The 25,723-nt window shown below is 34.6% G+C and overlaps 1 protein-coding gene across 1 annotated transcript in view; it reads right to left on the bottom strand.

Moving 5' to 3' along the window:
• Positions 1-666: 666 nt before the first annotated feature.
• Positions 667-25,723, bottom strand: part of LOC111054603 (metal cation symporter ZIP14) — a 90,015-nt gene continuing 64,958 nt past the window's right edge. Inside the window, exons 5-8 of the mRNA XM_039437612.1 lie at positions 21,788-21,913; positions 17,385-17,547; positions 9,906-10,090; positions 667-3,982 (exon numbers count right to left, since the gene is read on the bottom strand). Of these exons, the coding sequence (XP_039293546.1) occupies positions 3,821-3,982; positions 9,906-10,090; positions 17,385-17,547; positions 21,788-21,913 (636 nt within the window). The 3' untranslated portion in view covers positions 667-3,820. The remainder of the gene's footprint in view (positions 3,983-9,905; positions 10,091-17,384; positions 17,548-21,787; positions 21,914-25,723) is intronic.

Genomic DNA, 25,723 nt, shown 5'->3' with positions numbered 1-25,723 from the left:
TCTTGGGAGAGAACCCAAAAAGGTCAGCAGTGTTTGAAATGATTACTGACAATATTTGTTTTGTATTTTATTCTTGGTGGGGGGGGGGTGTGCTTTTATTGTATTCAATTGCTTTTGACATTTCACACTTTATTCCACTATTGTTTTGTGAACTTTCTCTCAAAAAAGTTTGTGAAATGGTTTGAAATGTTACAGATTTGAACTTGTGAACTGTTCCATTCAAAAAAGTTTGTGGAAATAGTTTGAAATGTTATAGATTTGATAGATATTATATCATCGTACTGTAAAGAACTATGTAATGTAGAGGTGGAAATTATCTTCATTATCTTATTCTCAAAACATTCCATCAAAAGAATTGAGAGTATGGATTCATCAATGTGAAAGTGTTTATGAATACGGGGAGTGATTTCCCATCATATACATATGTATAGTGATTCTGCTATTCCCATATATAATCAGATCATAGATTAAGAAAGTGAGAGATTATTAGATTTAAAAAAGTGATACTTAGATTTTAAAATTGATTTCATTATTGTAATCTAGTATGAGAATAGTAGAAATTATATATAAATATAACGAAGTCAGTCAAGTTTATTTCATCAATCCATCAGATTATAAGACAAAATACTTCTGAAGATGTGATTTTCAAACAAAATACAAGCAAAGTAGGTCTCAAATAAGTTATATTTTTCAGAATACAATGGCTTATTTTAATATTTACAGTTTTAATATTCAGCCAACCCTAACATCATACATGTTCAAATAAAGAATTTGAATGATACAATACTTTTCCACTTTATCTTATTCTTATTTATTAATCAAAATTTATAGTATAACATACATCGAAATTATAACATATATTCTCTTCTCTACAACTATTCAAAACTTACGTGCGAAATTATGATAATTTTTATTTTAACCTATATTGATAGAACATAATTATACACAACCTTATCCTATAATGTTATTATATTGCTGGAAATATTCTCTGGACACCTTTCAAGTTTGAACTAAAGTTCTGCCACATTTGTATCCAATTTAATGAAAAACTTGTGTACGGAAAGGAACTAGATACATCAATTTCGGAAAATGTCTATTAAATTTGTTGATAAAGCTCTTCGGTAACTTGATATTGGTAAATTTCAAAAATACATTGGTAACAGTAACTTCACTTATGAAGGCTCCATTACACAGTCTTATGTTGGATTTATCTGGTCAAAGATATTATTTGATCGTTCATATTCATCAAATACGTGATAGTCTCAACACGGTTCTAATCAGGAATAAAATCTTCTACAAAATTCGGTGAATTATTTGTGGTGATTTTATATAATGAATGACTGTGTATTGGGCTCATGACACGAGTTTTCAATATGATTATAACCACACTGCTTATCAATATAAAACACCTAGGCTCGGTCCTCGGTTGCACAAAAGGCCTGTTGAATTTCATCCATGATTGAATGCCGCAAGAAACTATCAAAGAAGCCTTTTTTTTTTTTAAAATTCTTTCTTTGATTGATTCTCGATGGATTAAATCGTGATTGAGATTGAACAGGCTTTTGTGCAACTGAACCATAGTTTGGATACCACATAACAGATTGAAGGGTTAGTTTCCTTCTACATACATCACATCCACATCTACTTTAATGGTAATAGTTGATAACAATTATTATTATTATTATTGACAGGCTTCTCGTCGATCATAGCCTCAGACATTCTCAGGGGGACCGCAGCAACCATAATTGATATGTTGTTGCTAAGCAAGTTTGACACATGTTGCAATGATGCTGCCGACATGTTGTTGCCTAGATGTTGCAAACAACTATGTTCAACAACTCTGATTGGAACGTTGGATGCGTTTCACAGCCAGTGAGACTCACTTCAAACTGTCAGCTCTGTTTGAATGGGTAGCAGTGTTGAATGAATGCTGCTGACATTTTGACTCACATACTCAATACACTCCACGTATAGTGAGATTCACTTTAAACTGTCAGCATATTTGTTGAATGGGTAGAATTATTGAATGAAGTGGCATGAAATTTTAAAGTGAATAAGGGTGCAAGGTCGTTACAAAGTAGCGGTGTGTCAAACTTCGATCAAAAAAGGGATCGATCAAAAATGGATTGGAAAATCTGATAGAAAATCGGGAAGTTAATGTGGATTTATCCGAGGATGATTTTAAAGCTTCAAAATAAAGAATTGTATAGTGTGTGAGGAATTGATCATAGCATAAGATTAAGAATTGGGAATCAATCAATTGGAAGTTATTGATATTCTATGTATTTGACCGAGCGAAGTGAGGTCTAAGATTCAAGTCGACGGTTTGGCATTTATCTCAGTGTTTAAATGTTTAAATGTTTGAATGATTAAATGTTTATATGTTTATATGTTGCGCATTTACGGCGAAACGCGGTAATAGATTTTCATGAAATTTGACAGGTATGTTCCTTTTTTAATTGCGCGTCGACGTATATACAAGGTTTTTGGAAATTTTGCATCTCAAGGATAATATAAAAGGAAAAAGGAGCCTTCTTCATACGCCAATATTAGAGTAAAAATTAGACTATAGAATTATTCATCATAAATCAGCTGACAAGTGATTACACAGATGTGTGGAGAAGCCAGTCTATTGCTGTATTTCCATAAGGTCTATAATTTCAATCATAGGTACTTGTGGATGAGAATACTGTGTGAGGTCTACTGTTCACAGAACTACTAGTATTATTTGATTAAATACTTTTCAAGATATACATGAAGCTATTGTATGATTTCTCTATTGTAATTTATGTAAGTAGTTATAGATTCATTGCTAACTCGTTCATCAAATCAGGTAGGGAAATGTTCAGAAAATTAATCAAGTACTCAATGGGTGATTTCATCGATTTTTGGTATCAACATGTTGACGTTTTGTAGTGAAGAGGGTGCAAGGTGCAGGGTGGTACAAAGTAGCAGTGTGTCAAACTTCAGTTAGATTGAATTGTCTGGAAAGACAATTACCGACATAAATAATAGTGATTCAACATATAATTTTCCATTTCATTTCTGTATAGGGCTACTTTTTATAGAAATAGAAAGAAAAATAGAAAACTCAGTACCCTTTATGAATTATTCAATCACAACATGTTTCGGACATTGATGCCATTTTCAAGTGATATGAAGTAAAAAAAATTTACTTCATATCACTTGAAAATGGCATCAATGTCCGAAACATGTTGTGATTAAATAATTCATAAAGGGTACTGACATTTCTATTTTTCTTTCTATTTCTATAATTTTTCATTACTGACAGGAGTATCGATATTGATTGGTGACTTTCCTGTGACTTTTAGAATTCTGTTCAGACAAAAAATTCGAAATAGCTCAACGGGAGATTCTGTTTTAATTCATTAAAAATACGAAAATAGCTCGAAAGTAGAATCATGAATCAAGAAGTGTGCTCTAGTGAATCGAAACCATTTGAAACACGGAATTTAATTATTGTATTCAGTACTCTACAAGATTATGGATGAGTAATTCGGGACGTTCAATCATCCGCCATTATAATCTCAACAACGAATTGGGTTTTGATGAATTTTTCCTCATCATCAAGAATGGGATTTCCCGAATCCTCTCAGTTACATCACTCCATTCATTGAAACTCATGCAGCTGGGAAATTAATTTTTCGATTAATCAATACCTAATAGTATGGAAGAGCGTTGTAATAAAATCTATAACATACACACATTTATTCACAATTTCATTGTCGATACACGTACTCACACACTCACACATTAATTTGGACTTAAAACAGATCTGCTATTGGATAATAGTTAACTACTATCCGGCCCAACTTATCCTTATTGAGTCGTTGTATTTGGTTATAAAGTACAAAATGGTGGATCCGCCGAGGATTCCTAGGTTTTCCAGGAAGAAAGTTAGTGTGCCGTATAGTCTCCCACGTTTCAGGCCTTCGTCTAGCATTTGTTGAAGTTCGGGAATCTGGAATAAATTAGGATTGATATAACCATTTCACAAACATAAACACAAAAGAGGAATACGGTATTTTATTCTAGAATATCAAAAACTGAAAAATCCATGTCTCTCACGTACTATTAAATACATTGATTTGTTTGTCGCTACTGTAGACTACTGTAGCCTACTTATGAGGAGCAATAAATAATAATTTTGATGAAGAGCCCCTAAACCAGAAAGCAAACTGTATGCTTGAAACGTAATAATTATAAATTAATAGCTTATTACGCATCATTAGTTTACTCTTGAATTTTCAAATACATTATGAAATAAATGTTGTAAGCACGATGCGCCACCACCAAAATATGTAAGGGGGGGGGAAAGAACTATGATAACTTTTGTGAGGGGAGAAACTGTCATAACAAAAAGAGAACAGAATAACTAGAACTTTACTTAATGATCTTTAATATATATATATATATATATATATATATATATATATATATATATATATATATATATATATATATATATTGAACAAAACAAGATTAATTTTATTATAAAAACATTATTGATATGAATTTTTATGGGGAAAACACTCGCTTGCTGCTAATGATGATTCAATCTTTGTGGCTATGAAAATTTAAGAACAATGATTCAGTAGTCACCTACCTTTTTGAAATGGCTTCCCACTTTGGCATCCACTGGTTTATTCGCGACTTTAGTATTTTAAAAGAACAAATATTAACTGAACCAATGAATAGGCTCAGAACCCGTCTCCCTTAATAATTTAATTATTTTTAAATTGCCCGATCTGTGACAGAATAACTGTATTATAAAACGAAACGAAATCTAACCTTTTTCACTGGATCAGCCGGACTTAACTCACAGTCCTAACGAACGAGCTCTCTGACCAAAAGTAAAATTTTGGGTATTAATATAAACTCAGTCAATGCCAAACATGAAAGCCATTTCAAGTACATATTTTTATCTGACGCACAAGCGGTACGTTTGTTATTAAAAACAAAATAGAAGCTACGTTAATTTTGACAACAAATGAAATAAACAATCTTTCTGTCGATGACAAGATTGTTCAAAGACAAAAACACTGTTCATTGAACTTTTTAATTTGAAAACTCTAAAATTCTGATCAATATGAGACAAATATATGATTCATATATTTATAATTATATGTCCCATATGACCAGGTGACAATGTTTTTTGGACAACGTGAAATAATATAGATAAAAAAGTGAATCTCAATAATTCATGATTTATCCTCAACTTTGAACAAAACTTCTACAGAAAAGAACTTTAATTTACTTTCAGACTGACTACTGACTTATAACTTATAATCTATCTACTGACCTATTCTCGTGAACTTGAACTTTAAAACAGTAAACTTGTAACCTGACCTACCACACGGAACTGGACTAGGTCAATGTCCTTGCATTGCCGCGTTTCAACTGCACATTCTGCACTAGCGAAATACTGGTTACAAATTACTGTACTGAGTAAACTATTCAATATGCAAACAAGTTGAAATGATGTGAACAAATTATTCTAATTTTTATAGTATGATATAGTTTTCTAATAGATTATCAGTGTAATTCTCATTACAATCTTGCAATTACTATATTATACTGGGTGACCCAGAATAATGGGAACATTTGAAAACGCCATAAAACATTAGTGGGAAGAGCAAAATTATTCTATTCAAACTAATGTAAAGTTCAAGACTTGCCATTAGAGAATTATTATTAATAACATCTATCACTTTTTGACAATTACTTCATGAGGAAGATGGCTTCCTCCTGCGCGAATACACTCTTGAAATCTGTGTTGAGATTCCTGAACGATTGCTGCAACATTTCAGCTGGGATATTGTTAATTTCATTTTGAAATTTTCTCTTATGATTCAAACACAGTTATTGGTCAAGTTGTGAGCACGTTTGATTCGAGATAGCTCCACAAACAGATAATCGCAGGTGGACTGATCATAGGACCAGGAAACACAGATGTTGAGGAATCTTCAACACAGATTTCAAAGTGTATTCGTTCAGGAAGGAGCCATCTTGAAAAAGTAATTGTCGAAAGGTGATAGATGTTATTAATAATTATCAAATGGCAAGTCTTGAACTTTACATTAGTTTTAATAACATCATTTTTGCCCTTCCCACTCATGTTTTATGGCGATTTTAAAAGTTCCCGTTATTCTGTGTCACCCTGCATTATAATGTCCTGTATTATTATTGAATTTCCTGCACGACCACACTCTTGAAATCTGTGTTGAGATTCCTGAACGATCGCTGCAACATTTCAGCTGGGATATTGATAATTTCATCAAGTTTTCATTTCATTGTTAAAGAATAATTAATTTTTTCAATTGATTCCAGTGTTTTAAAGTTGCTGAGATGACAACAGATACAAAAAGATCAGATTTCGAAGACTGAATGGTGAGTCATGATAAACATTTTTTGACTTCTCAGTAATTTTATCTGTCATGAGTACTGTAGTTTTTTTGTTTATTGATTTGTTTGTGAGTGTTGATTTGATGTCTATTCTTATTCCAAAGTCACTGACTTTGGAATAAAACTGATTTTGGACTGAATTTGCTCAGTCAATTAATACCCATGAATAATACATTTCAAATGCTTCAAACACCCAACCCCCCACCACCACGAGTTGGCACCACTAAATAATCCTAACGGCATAAATTATCGGGTTGGGAGAAGTAACTTGAAAATAATAAAGATCGTAAAAATAGATTATATATCATTTTTATGACTGTTTTTGTACTGTGATTATATTCAACGACAAATTGTTTAAATTAAAGCAATTTCTCTCAAATGAGTTTTACATTTTACTGTTACTGAGGCCCTCTAAAAACTGATACTGTTACGTATAAATTTAATCCTGCTCTTAACAACGGTTGGGGGGTTTGGTATGGTTTCGGACACAAATGCATATACAACTAGAATGAATATTCCAGGAAAAGTCTCTAAATAGAACCCTCTATGATACTGTTATCTCCAAATCCTGCTCTCTAGGAGGGTTTTATCGTTTTATTCTCTCATATCACTATGCAAGCTTGAGTGTAACGCGCTCGTTTACACGTTAATGTCATTCATTTTTTGCTTCGCAAATATTGTTCTAATATGCACAAGCCAGATGGCGGAAATAGCTCGCACGTGTAAATAGCTTCACGTGAGTTTACAGCGTATGTAAACAGCTCTACAAACCGGAGTTTACAGCGTGTGTGTAAAGAGAGATAAATGTAAATATAAGAAGACTATTCTGCAGATGGAGAACAACAAACTAATAATGAATGGGATTAAATTAATAAAGTTTACGATATTACAGTACGCAGGTGCAGATATTTAGGAGAAACTCTTGAACTATTCATATATTGATTTCAAAGCTCTGAAATATTGAACTATGTTCAATTTATCAAGCAATTTGTAAATTTGAATCTCATTGGACTTGTGAGTAATTCTGTCAATATTGGGATCCACGTTATGACAGTATTCCTCATAAATCTGCCTATTACATGGGAAACTATAGTTGGCAAGGTATTTCCCCCCTCTTTCTTCCAGAACACATCATCTTTATAGCTATATTTATTTTTTATGTGTTATTTGCATTGTTACTGTGTTACTGTTTTTATAAATTGTTTCATTGCTCATTGTTTTTCCTCATTGAATTTTTATGTGTTGTGATTAAATTGAAATTGAAATGAGATCAATTTTCTCATTCTGACATGTTAAAGAGGTTCTCACTTCAGAAGCGTATGTTACCTTCCCTAGCACAGGTGTAATTATAGTTGCAACATGTGAGTTGAAAGATAAATCAAATTTTGAAGCGGTTTGTGTTCAACATTGTGTCCATCTCCATAAAATAATAGCAGAAATGTGTTAAATTTTCTCGTTGCATCCAAATTCAAAATCGCTGCTTCGATTCTGGGATTCCGAGATTGAAAAGGTGCATGATAAGTGTGGCCCGGGCTTTATTTTTCTGTCCAATATCTTACTATCCCCTATGAGCTAAGTCTTTCTATAGGTGGATTCAGTTACAAATCATAGCATTCTCAGAAAAAGAAATTATAAGTTGTTTAGCCTAACAACAAACTCTGACGGTTCGAAGAGAATTTCTCTTCAGTTGACCGAGCGAAGTGAGGTCTAAGATTCAAGTCGACGGTTTTAGAATATCTCTTAATGTTTAAATGTTCATATGTTTTTATGTTGCGCATTTACGGCGGAACGCGGTAATAGATTTTCATGAAATTTGACAGGTATGTTCCTTTTTAAATTGCGCGTCGACGTATATACAAGGTTTTTGGAAATTTTGCATTTCAAGGATAATATAAAAGGAAAAAGGAGCCTTCTTCATACGCCAATATTACCGTAAAAATCAGACTATAGAATTATTCATCATAAATAAGCTGTCTAGTGGACTATAATACTACCTGTTCAAAAACATCGAACATCTTGAAAATGTATCTTTCCATTAACGTTAGTAGACAGTTGACTACTAGTAGTTCTGTGAACAGTAGACCTCACGCAGTATTCACATCCACGAGTACCTGATTGAAACGATAGACCTTTTGGAAATACAGCAATAGACTGGCTTCTCCACACATCTGTGTAATCACTTGTCAGCTGATTTATGATGAATAATTGTATAGTCTGATTGTTACTCTAATATTGACGTATGAAGGAGGCTCCTTTTTCCTCTTATATTATCCTTGAGATGCAAAATTTCCAAAAACCTTGTTTATACGTCGACGCGCAATCAAAAAAGGAACATACCTGTCAAATTTCATGAAAATCTATTACCGCGTTTCGCCGTAAATGCGCAACATATAAACATTTAATCATTAAGAGAAATGCCAAACCGTCAACTTGAATCTTAGATCTCACTTCGCTCGGTCAATAATACTACCCGTTCAAAAACATCGAACATCTTGAAAATTGTATCTTTCCATCAACGTTGTAGACAGTTGCAGCCAGACCTGATAACAGTGCTCACGCTCACATTCCGGGACGACACGTCACGGTACGATATAGGACAGAAAGCTCTATGTTTATTTAGGATTTTTTCTAGACATTTTTAATTGATAAATTATTTATTAATTTTTGAGAAAACATAACAACAGATCAATGTAACTCAATGAGCGCGAGGTCTACTGTTCACAGAACTACAGGTCTAAGCTCTAACAGGTCTGAGCTCTAACATTTCTATCCAATTAATCTAATGTTTTGTTCACATAATAATGATAATAGTCCACATTTTTAGATTCCTTTTCAAGTTGCTTGATTTATTTTCATATAAATCGACTCATAGAACACATAAAATTATGCAGTTGATTAATATTGAAGTATATTCATAGATTACTCGGTTGATATAACAATTCAATATGATTTTTGACTCATATAACACGTAATCTAATGCGTTCTCCATGGTTTTCATCGTGTCTAGATGATCTATAGGTGCTTACAGACTTGTGCGCTACGAACACGCACATTTCACTCTCATCAGCTAATGTATCTTTATATTACTGTTACTATACAAAAATACAGATTTAATAGGAATAGCATCAGTTATTGAAAAGTGAAATGTTTGTGTTTGTGTTGCACGAGTCTGTACGCACCTCAAAGAGTTGATACGAGAATCATGAGTTCAAAGAGATCAGCATAATTACTGGAAATAATAAAATATTATCCTGGATTCAGATCATATGAGAGAATCGATATCTGACCTTAATTGCTTATCGAATGATATAGATATAAGAGAATCTATCTGATCTTAATTGCTCACCAAATGATATTGATATGAGAAAATCTATCGGATCTTAATTGCTTACCAAATGATAATTATTGATATGAGAAAATCTATCCGATTCAGAGATAATTCCGGTAACATCACAGATTGTAGCGGATTATTTGCTTACCAAATGCGTTAATGAGACGTAGAGAAATAGGCCACCGGCAAATGCGAATATACAGTGGGCGTCTTTGAGCTCTCCCAGCAGTATACCAAGAGCAAGTCCCACAAACGCAGTGCACGCTGACAGAAAGTTGTAGAGCAAAGCGCGGGTTAAGGGCAGACCTGATTGTATCAAGATGGCGAAGTCACCTGCGAATTGACAAAATATAAAGTTCAAAATGAGATATTCATTCATTTATTGTACAAAATACTTCAATCACAATTAAATCATGAAATTGGAAGAAAAACTAGGCTGAGCCTAGAATATGACAGGCTTATGGTTGAGCCCAAATTATGACATTGAAGGAAAAACTAGGCTGAGCCAATTTCGATAAAAAGTTAATGTTGTCCAAAGGTTGAGATATGAATCATTAGAAGGAAGGATTGATAAGATGAGAAGATGAACCATTTTCATTTTCAAAAAATTATTGGAAAGTATTGGAAAGTCGCACATAACCTTTATTTGGACAATTTACTTTATGAAATTGAGATGAGAAGAAGTTTTGGACAGTAGTCTGTTTCTTTGTCCTTAAGTTGATTGTAAATGATAAATAAATAAATATTTTGGAATGTGTATGATCACCTAAATTTGGAAGAATCATAGCACAAGGATTCCCATATTATTCCAATATGGGACTGTTATTGAAACCAGTATCTTTATATCATGAGTAAAGAAAGGTTCAATTATAAAGATAAAATAATAATAATAATCTTCTTCTTCTTCTTTGGCTGCGCCTTATCCCATTTAAATGGGGTCGGCATTCCTTCCTCTTAGTCTGCCTCTCCACAAAGCCCTATCCAATGCTTCCTCTCTCCTCCAACCACTATCCCGCAAGTCAGCCGCTATTCTATCTCCCCACCTCATACTAGGTATACCTCGTCCTCTCACACCATCCAAAACCAAAATCCTGCACTCTTCGTCCAACATAATCCTCCTCCCGTCGATGTACATGCCCAAACCACCTCATCCTTGTCTCCTGCATTTTCTTTCCCAGTGGTTCAACTTTTACAGTGCCTCTGATCAATTCATTTCTTATTTTACCTCTTCTTGTAACCCCGCACATCCATCTTAACATTCTCATCTCAGTCACTTCCATCTTTCGTTCCTGTTTCTTTGAAATGGGCCATGTTTCTGTTCCATACAGCATAGCTGTCCTCACAACTGATCTATTCACAAAGAACACCACTCATTTTTCTCCAGTTCATCCATCCACAATTTATTCTAAGCTGTATTTCCACATCAAGCACTCCATCTGTCTGTACACTTGAACCCAGGTACTTAAAACTTGCAACTGGTAGGAGTTGGTTTTCTTCAAGCTGTAAGGGTAGTCCATCATTGTTTCCCAATACCATGTACTCTGTTTTTGATCGGCTAATTTTCAGTCCCCTTTCATCCAAAGTCTTCCTCCAGCTTTCCAGCCTTTCTTCCAACTGATCTTTGGTAGGTTCACAGAGCACGATGTCATCTGCAAATAGCATGCACCATGATGCTGGCCTCTTGACTGCAGCACCCACGACATCCATGAGCAGATCAAACAGATATGGGCTAAGTGCTGAACCCTGGTGAAGGCCAACTTGCACAGGAAACTCTTGGGTCCTTCCCACACTGGTTCTCACTCAAGTGATGGCTCCCTTGTACATCTACTTCACCAATCGAACATACTTCTCTGGCACACCTTTTCGTCTCATACTTCGCCAAATCTCTTGCCTGGGCACCCTGTCATAGGCTTTTTCCAGGTCAACAAATGCCATGTGCAGCTGAGACCTTAGCTCTCTTGCCTTCTCCACCAGCTGCCGGAGAGCAAATATTGCATCTGTTGTTCCTCTTCCTGGCATAAATCCAAATTGCTCCTCACTGATTGTGGTCTCTTGTCTTAGTCTCTTCTCAATAATCCTCTCCCAAGCCTTCATTGTATGAGACATTAGCTTTATGCCTCTATAATAAAATTATTGCACTCTTGGACATCACCTTTACCATTGTAGATGGGAACCAATACACTACTTCGCCATTCATCTGGCATTTTCTCTTGGTCCCATATTTTTGTCAGGAGATTCCACAACAAATCAACTCCCTCCTCCCCTAAGCACTTCCAGGCTTCAATTGGGATTTGATCCACTCCCACAGCTTTCCCATTATAATAAATAAGCAAATTCGTATGACTTCTTCTGGTGGATAGTCCCTTCTGGGAAGGTTCCACCTCGCCTGAATATATAATTTAAGCCGTCAGTGGGCCTTACGACTGTTATAATTCAGCCGGGACCGACAATACAACGTGCCCATCCGATAACACAGGAGTGACCTAGTTAAAAAACGTTTGGTAATGAGAGGGTTTGAACCCGAGATCTCTAGGCCGGGATCACAGATCACTTCAGTCAAAAAATATGAATATGGGAGGGACAATCGTTTGTTGTTACCTCATCTATGAATTAAACAGTGAGTTTAGTCCTTTTTGGATATTGAAGAAGAATGAAGCTGCGTTTACCACAAAGCTATTAACAAAATATTTATTTCTCCGTTCTTATAGATTCTATTAGATTGAACATAACTAATCATACACATGATGAACATAATATTATGTGTTTGTCAAGTTGCGTTCAATCTAATAGAATCTATAAGGACGGAAAATAAACATTTCGTTGGTAACTTTGGTGTAAACGCAGCTTTAGATTGGATATTTTGATGATGGGTAGAATTATTATCTGAATGTTGAAGCATTACAATCAAATTCATTAGTAGACTATTTATCCATGTTGTAAAATTTGTATTGCTTTTATCATGTATTTCTAAGATGTTGTAATTTTCTATTTCTGCCAATAAAAACATTTCATTTCATTTCTGCTGAAATACTGTAGTCAACGTTCCACCCAAGTTTTCATTATCGAGGGATCTATTGACCGTTTCACACCAAAGAAGCTCTAGTGAGATAGTTGGTTTTTCAGATTCCAGATTCGAGCTTCAAAAGTAGACCACATCATGAATTAGACACGTGGTATTATTACGGAGTTCCGGATTTACGGATTACAGTATTCTGGACTTGACAACGGAATGAAAAAGTTGTGTTTATGAAAAGTTGTCTGAACAAATTCATTGCAATCTAAAGGAAAATTCAGTGCCACTTTTCCAGCACTGAAAAAACAACTACTGACAGTTTGTTTGATCGAATGGGTGCTTTATTGACGCTGGAAAATGTCAAAGGATTTTCCTTGTCGCTGTACAGACTTGAAGCGAAGAACTTTAATCCTGCTTATCCCTCCTTATTAGCTTAGTCATCTGATAGACGTGCTTGGAATATTAAGCGCTTGAAAATTCTTATCGAATAAATTTAATATTTCAAAGAAGCTGGAATCAAAATTAACATAAAATTTACATATTTAGAATATAGTTTATAATCAAAGCTTGAATGTACTGTAGAGTGATTCATGTCATAAAGTCGGCACCTGATTAATATTCCATTATCATCCTTGTCTGTAATTGGAAAAGCAGATAGCTCCATCATTTTCCAAGTCCGCACAGTTGCCATTATTGTTTGTTGCCTATGAAGGAATTTCATAATAAACTTCCATCATATTTAATCTATTTATTCATTAATTTAGCAATACAATGATCGGAAAAGGAAAAAAAACAAGCAATTGCCGAAAACCTCTTCAATTTTATAATTTAGTTTCAAATTGTCCAAATATTACATATAATATCAATCATGTTAAAGTAAATCTCAAGCACAGATGAATCTATAGTCTTCACGAAAAAAATATAATTTCACGAATGAAAATAGAGTTGATCTTTATTAACAATAATCGACAATCAATATCATAACAGATATACCGGAATAACCTGAATCACACTATCTACTTTATCACCCTACCTATCTATTATAGAAGGCTGTGGATAACAGAGAATTGGCAACTCTGTCGTCCTATCATTTCCACTGACTTTATGAAGTATATCATAGAATTGATATTATTCAAGAAATTCAAGTTTTTCACATAAACGTGGAAGATAACCATGGAATCTTTCCAATTCAGAATGAATACAATAGGAGAATTGAAACCATAGGCCCAAAGATATTTGAAAATATTGTATGCCACTATTTTCATACCTTTTGTTCTCAATATATTAGCTAACTTCTCATTGATAACTATCTATAGTATAGATAACATTATCAATACAGATAATGATCTAAAATCACTATGGGCTACTTTATTCAAATAAAAAAAATGTAAAAAATTGTAGTACCCTTTCATTAAAAACTGTAAGATATTTTGACGACTATTTTCGACCATTGGTCATTCAAAATATTCCAAAGATTTTAATAAAAGGGTACTACAAGTTTTTATATTGTTTTTATCTCAGATAATTATTATCTATATGATCGATATCTAATGATCTATATCATTATCTATATTGTCATGAAAATGATGTACGTATATTATTATAGTATATACAGTACCGTATACAGAGTGGGTGAAAAGTCCGAGAACGGCTTAATATCTCATACACAAAGGTTATTTGACGGTGGGTGTGATTGGGGATCCCTCTCAAATTGAAAATACTACTTTACTATGACTTCAAAAATAAGGTCCACCATCTTGGATCCGCCATATTGAATGCAACTTTATTTTTTTAAATAGGAAGGTGGTCATGCGATACATGACTTCGATACAAAATTTCAAGAGAAAATGAATGTTGAAAACCGCTCATTGATATCTCAAACCGTTCAGAAGATATATACATTATTAATCAATACCACTCTTATGTATTTCATTTCTGATATGCATTATATTGATTAATAATGTGAATATCTTCTGAACGGTTTGAGATAGAATCGCTGTGCGGTTCTTCTCATCATTCATTTTTTCTTGAAATTTCGTATCGAAATCATGTATTGCATGACAACCTCCCCATTTAAAAAAATAAAGTTGCATTCAATGTGGCGGATCCAAGATGGCGGACCAGATTTTTGAAGTCATAGTAAAGTAGTATTTTCAATTTGAGAGGATCCCCAATCACACCCACCTTGGAATCACAATCTTTTATGAGATACTAAGCCGTTCTCATACTTTTTCTCTCCTTTCTGCTTTGATTAGTATTGATTAATAATGTGAATATCTTCTGAACGGTTTGAGATATCGATGTGCGGTTTTCACCATTCATCTTCTCTTGAAATTTCATATCGAAATCATGTATCGCATGACCACCTTCCTATTCAAAAAAATAAAGTTGCATTCAATATGGCGGATCCAAGATGGTGGACCAGATTTTTGAAGTCATAGTAAAGTGGTATTTGAGTAGGATCCCCAATCACACCCACCATCAAATTTAATAACCTTTGTGTATGAGATATTAAGCCGTTCTCGGACTTTTCACCCACTCTGTATACATGCTTATTATTATTATCATATCGTATATTATTCAAAACGGTATGGAGAATAAGAACTGTGTAAGGGATGATCCGAGGGATGAATAGAGTGAATAGTGAATAAAACTATTTTTGAAATATTTATTTACTCTGGATTTGAATGGAGTAAAGCGTATTCAAATGAATAGTGTGCTTGGAATATGGGTAGTATTTATTATGAGTGAAATGTAGTGTTGAACATAGCTGCCAACACCAGGCAACCCTTCACACCATAAATACTGATAATAAGCTGGAACTAACTTCACCTTATGACTCTAAACGACTGAAATATTGTCGAAGTCAGTTTTTATAGTCTTAGCTTCCACATAATAGATTTCCCACAGGAAAACCTGATGATATCCCGCGGAGTTCTAGAAAATTCTGTGGAATATATCAAATGGTATTGGAAGTTGAATAGTTATAGTTATTACTTTTGGTTCTTTGTCATTTACATTTATGGTTATAGTTTTTGTACTTATTGTAAATCAACAGTCCAACTGGCTCAGAGAAGCGAAGTATCATGTTCAATCTTTATTCTCGTACCGTACTTCAAAATGATTTATATTTTTCTAGACAGAGCTGTAAAATTATTTATTTCTACCAGGATCCTACAATTGTTATTGATTCCAAGGAGAATCATGATTTGTACATGAATCCAGACAAGTTGTAAATCTCAGCACTCAACTTGTTTTCTTGACTCAGGTGTCAGTTTTCTGAAGGACTTTGAGATGTGGACGTTTTATTTCATAGTAATCTCCCACAAAATTGTACTAGACAATATTATCCAGTTACATAATATATTTGTATAGATATCCCTCGAGTAATTTTCGAAGAAGAAGAAGAAGAAGAAGAAGAAGAAGAGAAGAAGAAGAAGAAGAAGAAGAAGAGAAGAAGAAGAAGAAGAAGAAGAAAGAAGAAGGAGAAAAATAAAAAGAAGAAGAAGAGGAAGAAGAAGAAAAAGAAAGAAAAAACAGTAAGAGGAAAAGAAGAAGAAGAAGAAGAAGAAGAAGGAGAAGAGGGGGGAGGAGCAGGAGGAGAAGGTGGGGAAGGAGAAAAAATACAAAATTGCAAAAAGTTGTAGGGTAGAATCACTCAAAATAATATACATGAAAAAGGATTGGATGAAGAGGATACATTGGAAGAAATGCATTGGAAGAAGAGAGGGAAAATAGAATAAGAGAGACAGGGTGTGTGGACAGGAAGAAAAAGTGAAGTAGAAGATGAATAAAAAGACAGAAGAAGAAAAAGTTTGGTAAATATGATGGAAAGTAAGAACGAGAGGAAGGGAGTGAAAGTGATAAACATGGTGAAGAGACGAAGGGACAGGATAAGGAGGGAAGAGATAAAATAAGAAGTTGAAGAAGAAGAAGAGACTATTAAAAAACTGAAGAAGGATAAAAAAAGAAGAAGAAGAGAAGAAGAAGAAGAAGAAGAAGAAGAAGAAGAAGAGAAGAAGAAGAAGAAGAAGAGAAAAAACTGAAGAAGGATAAAAAAAGAAGAAGGAGGAAAGAAAAACAACAAGAAAAAAAAGAAGAAGAAGAAGAAGAAGAAGAAGAAGAAGAAGAAGAAGAAGAAGAAGAAGATCTTTGAGGATACTATTAGTACCATCAATATCTTCCACAATATAACTAGAAAATGTGATTTCTCATTGTTCGATTTGAAATATTGAACGGAAGCACCACAGTTCCAATGTTGGATGGTTATATTTGAAGCCATTCGATGTTCGGCTATAGAATGCTTGAGTTCATGGATATGAAGATGAACCATAATACTCAAACAATTTCAAAACATTATAACAGCGATTCCAAGGTCATAGCATTGGGAAAAATACTACTATTTGTTTGTCCCCGGTAGTAGTATTCTAAACCACCTTGCATTTCACAAATTATCCAACTTCAAAAGTACGTTATACCCAAGAGTATGGCAAGTTCCTATAGCGCTTGAAAATGGAGTTGGGTTTGGGCCGATCTCTTCAAATACTTTTTGAAAACAATTTCCAAACTAAAGAATGTTATATAACCGGGAAAAATGTTTGGAAAAACACTCACCTAGCTCGTGGGGAAATTCCTCGCAGGCGATGGCCAAACTGATGGAGAATCCTGTGGCGATACTCTGCGAAAATCCGGCCCCTATTGACATTCCGTCGATGAAGTTGTGCAGTCCGTCGCCGAATATTATCATCCAGGCCACATTCGAGACCTTGCCTTCTTTCTGCAAAAAAAAAAAACAGAGTATTTCATTTCCATGAATATTGTTTTGCGAAAGGTGCAGGACTTTAACATAAAATTGAACTGAATGATGTTCGAAGTGAAGAAGAGAACAAAGTGAACTAGGACTAGCTGATCATGATTGTGGTTAGAATCATTGTGGAATCCTTCAAACTGTCTTAAGAGAGTATAACCTTTTGATTATGTTTGAGAAAATTATTATAAAATTTTAATCATAATCCTGAAATGAGAAAGTGAGGGTGGATAGCCAGTTATTTCATCCCCAATCATTCTATGATTTTTGTTTACATTTTTACTTTCCTTGCCCCTATTACCTAGGTAAGGAAAGTATTGCTTTCCAAAAAAATTTAAGGTACCCTAATTTCATGTTTTCTATACGTTTCAAGATCCCCTGAGTCCAAAAACATGATTTTTGGGTGTTGGTCTGTGTGTGTGTATGTGTGTGTGTGTGTGTGTGTGTGTGTGTGTGTGTGTGTGTGTGTGTGTGTGTGTGTGTGTGTGTGGTGTGTGTGTGTGTGTGTGTTGTGTGTGTGTGTGTGGTGTGTGTGTGGTGTGTGTGTGTGTGTGTGTGTGTGTGTGTGTGTGTGTGTGTGTGTGTGTGTGTGTGGTGTGTGTGTGTGTGTGTTGTGTGTGTGTGTGTGTGTGTGTGTGTGTGTGTGTGTGTGTGTGTGTGTGTGTGTGTGTGTGTGTGTGTATGTGTGTATGTCTGTGAACACGATAACTCCATTCCTAATTAACCGATTGAGTTGAAATTTTAAACTTAAGGTCCTTATACCATGAGGATCCGACAATAAGAAATTCAATAAAATTCAATTCAAGATGGCGGAAAAAATGGTGGATAATTACTAAAAAACCATGTTTTTCACGTTTTTCTCGAAAACGGCTCTAACGATTTTCTTCAAATTTATACCATGGATAGCTATTCATAAGCCCTATCGACTGACATCAGTCTCTTTTCTGGGAAAATTTCAGGAGCTGCGTAATATTCTTGAGAAAAATGGCGGATAATGACTAAAAAACCATGTTTTTCACGGTTTTCTCGAAAACGGTTATAACGATTTCCTTCAAATTTATACCATGGATAGCTATTTATGAGATCTATCAACTGGCATGAGTCTCATTTCTGGAAAAATTCCAGGAGCTCCGTAATATTCTTGAGAAAAATGGCGGATAATGACTAAAAATCCATGTTTTTCACGGTTTTCTCGAAAACGGCTCTAACGATTTTCTTCAAATTATACCATGGATAGCTATTCATAAGCCCTATCGACTGACATCAGTCTCTTTTCTGGGAAAATTTCAGGAGCTGCGTAATATTCTTGAGAAAAATGGCGGATAATGACTAAAAAACCATGTTTTTCACGTTTTTCTCGAAAACGGTTATAACGATTTCCTTCAAATTATACCATGGATAGCTATTTATGAGATCTATCAACTGGCATGAGTCTCATTTCTGGGAAAATTCCAGGAGCTCCGTAATATTCTTGAGAAAAATGGCGGATAATGACTAAAAATCCATGTTTTTCACGGTTTTCTCGAAAACGGCTCTAACGATTTTCTTCAAATTTATACCATGGATAGCTATTCATAAGCCCTATCGACTGACATCAGTCTCTTTTCTGGGAAAATTTCAGGAGCTGCGTAATATTCTTGAGAAAAATGGCGGATAATGACTAAAAAACCATGTTTTTCACGGTTTTCTCGAAAACGGTTATAACGATTTCCTTCAAATTTATACCATGGATAGCTATTTATGAGATCTATCAACTGGCATGAGTCTCATTTCTGGAAAAATTCCAGGAGCTCCGTAATATTCTTGAGAAAAATGGCGGATAATGACTAAAAATCCATGTTTTTCACGGTTTTCTCGAAAACGGCTCTAACGATTTTCTTCAAATTTATACCATGGATAGCTATTTATAAGCCCTATCAAATGACATGAGTTTTTCTTCTGGGAAAATTGCAGGAGCTCCGTAATATTCTTGAGAAAAATGGCGGCGTACTAAAAAACCATGTTTTTCACGATTTTTTTCAAATTTATACCCTGTATAGTTATTCATCAGCTCTATCAACTGGCATGAGTCTTCTTTCTGGGAAACCAATGGGGGTCCACCCCATCCTTGGGAAATGGACTTAGTAACCTCCTTCTCGTGCATGAGGTGGGTAGGTAGCGCAGTTCATAAAAAGAACACATAGTCGAGATATTTCATCTGTAGAACAGCTGTTTTGACGACTTTAAAAATGACGACTAAAAATATCATCGAATTTCACAATTCACACAAAGAAATAGTACTCTGAAAACAATTATATATACACATATACAGAAGTCTGATCGTATTTTCAAATATGAGCAAGGAAAGTTGTGTGAGTGTACCACACCAGATTTTTTCATTAACGAATGAACAAAAAGTGAGTAAGTATTAAGATGCGTACAGACTTTCGCTCTGCTCCGCAAACGAACGTTACTCGAGCAGAGCGATTGATGATCAACCGGGAAGCAAGAGTGGAACGCGAGAAGAGCTAACATCTCCCGTAACGTTTATGATCGGTTCGAATGCAGAGCGGGGGCGGAACGAGGGGGGAGCGTGCGCGGAGCGGGTTGGAGGCGCGTATATCTGTACGCAGCTTAAGAGTGAATTACGGTGACCTCAGGGTCCATTAGGCATGAATATACTATGATTCTATATGATTGCTTCGGGTTATAAATAGTCTCAAATATTCTACATTAATACTATGATTGATCATACTATTCTACGGAAACCACTGATTTTATTTGAAAAATATTGTCATATTTTCATTACTGTTATTGGTTGGGTCTATTCCTTTACCACAGGGTATGTTTGGGTAAGTAGAGAAGTTCACTATAGATTACTGTGTGAGAAATATTCTATGAATGATGATTAAGCTAATAATTATGATGATGATGTTGATGATAGCGATGAAGGAAGTGTGCATTATAGTGTGAAGAGGAAATTAGAAGGAGAAAACTATTTTTAAACTGGGTGGAAGAAGAAGAAAGAAACGAAATTAAGTATACGAAGGAATACGGAAGGGTGGTGTGTTAGAAAAAGATAAAGAAAAGAACATAAAGAATAAGCAGAAGTAGAAGTAGAGGAAGTAAAATAAAATGGAAAGAAGAGGAATGCTTCTAAATTGTGATTGGCAATATATTAGTATTGTTTGTGAAGAAAACTGAGGGATTCGGTTACATTTGCACGTGACCCCGAGACAAATTTCTTGGAAATCCCATCATCATCAATAAATTCGTCCACGAAGAGAAAATGGGTTAGTTTGGATATATGAGCATGTGTGACATACAATAGGATACTAGTGATAGGGCTTATCTCGCTTCCAACTGACATTGTTACTAACGTATTAGGAACTGAGATTTAACAGTTGTTGGTTCAAACCAAGTATGGAATGCATTATTTATATATTATAATGTAAGATATCTTCCACTTCAATGTAAATCAAGATATGCTTTGAACGTGATTCAAATCTTCATATTTTAAGTCTACCTAAAGCTGGGTTTTCGTTTGTGCGTAAATGCCGTCGTCGACCACGTCAGGGTGAGGATCTCACATTGAGTAGATTTCAATTTGTCTAAATAACCTAAAAGATTATGTTCAATTATGTTTCAATGGGAAAATAATGTTGAGTTCATACGCTTCCATAGTTTTAAATGACAATATTTTGATATTATTAGGAATGTTTTGATATTTTATTAATAACTGCAGATAATGATAAGTTTTTGATCAGCTTGTTTTAGTTTAATAACTGAAATTTGGACAATATAAATGTCAACAATGCTTGTCGTCGTCGACTGCGGAAGTTTAGACACAAAAATGCACCTTAATTTAATACTCTTCATAATCATAAAAAAACAATATATAAGAATCACATGAACCAAATTCATAATAAACCCAAATTGGTTTTTGCTGACCTGATTAATCAGTACACATAATGCTATTATTCAACAATGCTTGCAGGATAGGTAAAATAAACCTCAGTCTTGGCTTAGCAATTTTCTCATGCTGATAAAAGAGTTCATGATGCTGTCAAAACCAGATTAACAAAGTACGGTAATCAGTTTCTTATCACTAGACTGATCATCTGAGAAAAATATGAAGCTAGGTTAGTAAGGTGGTAACTACAAGATTACAAGATTAATGAGCTCGAAAATGAGAGATGATATGGAACTGCATAGATTAATTTCTGGATACCTTGGTCAATGATGAATTGTGGGTATGCTGATGTTGATGAGTTTGATCAATGAGTGAGTTCAACTCATACTGTTTTAGAGGCTCCGTGGTTCCGTTCAGACCGTTTTCAGCGTTGAAGCACTTTTTCTGTAAAAATTAAGATTAAACATATAATACAATCACAACAACATAATAAATTATTAGAAGATGAATTTCCAAGAACCATTAATAAAAATTTTTACAAATCATAATAAGATATGACTGGACGCGTGCAGCATGCTAATGAATACTCACAATCTCTGTGATTGGAGTTGTAATAGTTACTAAAAAATAATAACATTCAGCCTATAGAGTTTCTCATTTGAAGAATGTAAGTTATAACTGAGAATTTTGTAGGGAACGTTCCTGGCTTAATTTTTAATGATCAAATTCTGGAAATTGAATAGTGAGGGTTATAGGCTTTAACCTGTTTTTTCTCATTATGAATCATTTTATGATTATTATATGTACTTTATGATCATTATTATGTTTTTTCGTCATTGTCGAATGAGTTGAATAATCTATATTTATTCATAAGCTATTAGAGTAAATCACAATAGATTCAAATCTCCCTTTGAAATGATTGTTCCTTAGATCAAAACTCAAAACTTTAGAACCCTCCAGAGCCTTTAATTGATGTAGTGAAGATACAATCTGGGGTAGTTGCCACATAATATTATAAACTTGGAAATGGCAATAATGTCTGAATCATGTTGTGACAAAATAATTTGAAAGGGTACTGAGATTTATATTTTTATTTATATTATAAAGAAGCTTTCTAATCTTTCTCCATTTAGATATAACCAGAGAGTATAACATGTAACATCCTATACTCTCTGGATATAGCATCAAATTTCATTTTGGCATCTCTGTGAATTCATTTCAAATTTGCTCGTGATTCAGGAGCAATGTATGAAGCGTATAGAGCCTATTTTGTTACTTCGTGAAGTATATGAAGTATAAACATCAAGAAATAACTGAAAATGATACAATTTAAAGATTATTTTATTTAAGAGGATTCTATGAGCTAGTCATCCATTCAAGAGGAAGATTGAAGTATCAATTCAATTTCACTATGAAAGTGCAACTTTTCTTGAAGTTTAGCGTAGGCCACTAGAACTTTGTAATGTTTCTGATTGCTAATTCAGTATTTCTGAGCCTGGAAACTTCTTGAACTCTATAAGTACCTGCGGCTTATTGACTTGAGTACTTTACATTCACGTCTTTATATCTTAGTTCTACGCCATCTAAAAGTTCGTAAGTGGAAAGGCCTGTTTAAAGTTTCTCAACTTTTTCCGTACAGTTTCAAGTGCAAACAGTAGTTGCTGAAATGAATTTAAATTAATTTTTACAGTGCATAATGATATCATTCGTTACTCTTCGATTTCATCTCATAGTCTAAAGTTATCAAGGGAAACTCCTCCTCAGACTTCATTCCTTCTTTATAATTTTTGCCAATAATAAGAATCGTTCATAGCTTTATGACAATTCATAACAAATTAATTATTATCTTATAAATAATTCATTAACTAACAAAGTAAAAACGAAAGAACCTCAGCTCCTCATGTGCCTATTTTGACCCTTTCATGAGAAATTAAACAAGTGAGAGAGTGAGACGTTCAGTTTGTCAAATTCTAAGGCATCTTGGAACAACCTGAAAGGTTATGTATAACTATTTGTTTGAGCTTTGTTGGTATTTGTAAAGCTATTTGTAAAGCTATTTGTAAAGCTTTCAATTTTAAACGGCAATTCGCTGGTATTATCGAAATATATTGGAAAATGTCATTCAAATATATCTATCCTTTCCACTTGGCTTTCTGAAAGTATTAGGAACTTGACGAACTGAGATTTTGACAAACTGAGACCCTCCATAACAGCTGATCCGTGATTAACTGGAATACGTCTTGAAATGAATGTCACCATTATATCTTGAATATTTATTTGTGAATGTTATCAGAGACCAACGTTAGTACACGGATAACGGTCTAATAACTTTGATCAGAGACAACATTACTACAAGAAATTCGACGGTATCATAACTCTATGATGATTGTACCTGAGATAAACGAAATTAATATATATGGTTTCTCTGTGATTGTACTTATCTTTACAGATAAGTGTACGCTGTTGAATTTGTCATTACCGTGTATCATTTTAAACGATTCAAGTAAAGAAGTAAGGCGAAGGGTTATGCTAGCCAATAGATGCTATTACGCGCTATCAACTCTGATGAAAAAACGTACTCTCAGTAGAAAGACTAAGCTGCTGCTATACAGAACAATCATCATACCTGTCTTACTGTATGGTAGTGAAACATGGGCAACTACGGTGGCGGATGAAAGAATGCTGGGCGTCTTTGAAAGAAAGATCCTGAGAAGAGTGTTTGGAGGCATACAGGAAGCAGGAGTCTGGCGTAGGAGGCATAATGACGAACTTTATAGGCTGTACCAGTATGCAGATATAGCCACTGTGATGCGAGTTCGCAGGCTGAGGTGGGCAGGACACCTGGTACGAGCTGACGATGCCTACCCCCCCAAAGAAGGCTATGGAAGGGAAAATATATGGCCGGCGAAGGAAAGGGCGACCCAGAACAAGATGGATAGACGTAGTGGATAAGGATGCAGCAGTAATTGGGGTGCGAAGATGGAAAAGTGCAGCGGTGGACAGAGATGCTTGGAGGCGGAAATTGAGGGAGGCTGTGACCCGCGCTGGGTTGTAATGCCAAATAAGAAGAAGAAGAAGTGTATCATTTTGGAATCTTAAAGAAAGATTGGCGGTTTTTCGGAAAAATCTATAATATATAATAATAACAACTGAGATTAAATTTAACATAATTTCATAATATCTTAGAACACGCATACATTACGGTACTATGAAGTTTAATAATATCATAGTGATACTCGTGTGGTCACAACTCGAATTGGATTTATCCATCAACTCTAAATCATCATTCAACATTTTTGGAAACGTCATTCATGTTAATGACCTAAACTTGATTACATGATGAACCAGATTGGGGAGTTGCAATATGATCATGGCTCAAATTTGACTCCATGGTGACACAGGTAATTGCTGTGTTCTGGGAAGCATCTGATAATAGCCTCTTCAGACAGCATGAGAAGTAATGAAACATGAGATTGCTGTGGAATTTGAATGTATTCAAATTCGAAATTGCTACTTGAAGCCTTTGAATAATTCCTGGAAATCCTCCCTCACGAGAGCATGGACCAAATTAATTGTGAGGCTCATGTAGAGTAGAGAGCTGTTATGCTGGATTTGGAGTAGACTGCTGACAGGTTATTTGAAATTTACTGTCACATACAAAACGCCTACTTGTCTTGTTGTCTCTACATGTAGTATTCTGTAGGTACTGCACATATATCGTTTGGAAATAGTTCTACTGAGTATTGTACCATATCCAATCTACAGTGGTTTAATGTTCAATGCCTATACTACTGTAACATGAATTTCTCTCTAGAATCCTACAATAATATGGACAGTCAGCTCACATACAGTAATACCAGGGATAAATGGTATTACAATTGTCATCCAACAGGAAGTAACAGGAGTAAACAGTGGAATTCGAAATAGAATTTCACATAATTATACGAGTTGAACGTTGAATATGCGGTTCTTAGAATTTGGTTTGCGAATCATTTCGAATGTGAGCCGAGAGTTTGAATCCACCGCGGGGATACACTGGAATCCTAAAATAGTTCCAGTATCATTGTAAACGTTTTCCCAAGTTCGACAAGCACCCTTTCATTATTGAATGTATTGGAATCATCGTTTTGGTTTATTGGTTTTGGTTTATTTACAGTTAAAATATCCACGTAAATTCATCATTCAACTTTCTAACTGTCCTGTAGAATTATATGAAAAATGTTTGCCGGTTAAATGTTTCTTACCCATGAACCA

Source organism: Nilaparvata lugens, chromosome 11, assembly GCF_014356525.2.
Source record: "Nilaparvata lugens isolate BPH chromosome 11, ASM1435652v1, whole genome shotgun sequence".
Taxonomy (NCBI): domain Eukaryota; kingdom Metazoa; phylum Arthropoda; class Insecta; order Hemiptera; family Delphacidae; genus Nilaparvata; species Nilaparvata lugens.
Note: the sequence above shows the minus strand (reverse complement) of the source record. Positions and strands in the feature narration are given on the sequence as shown.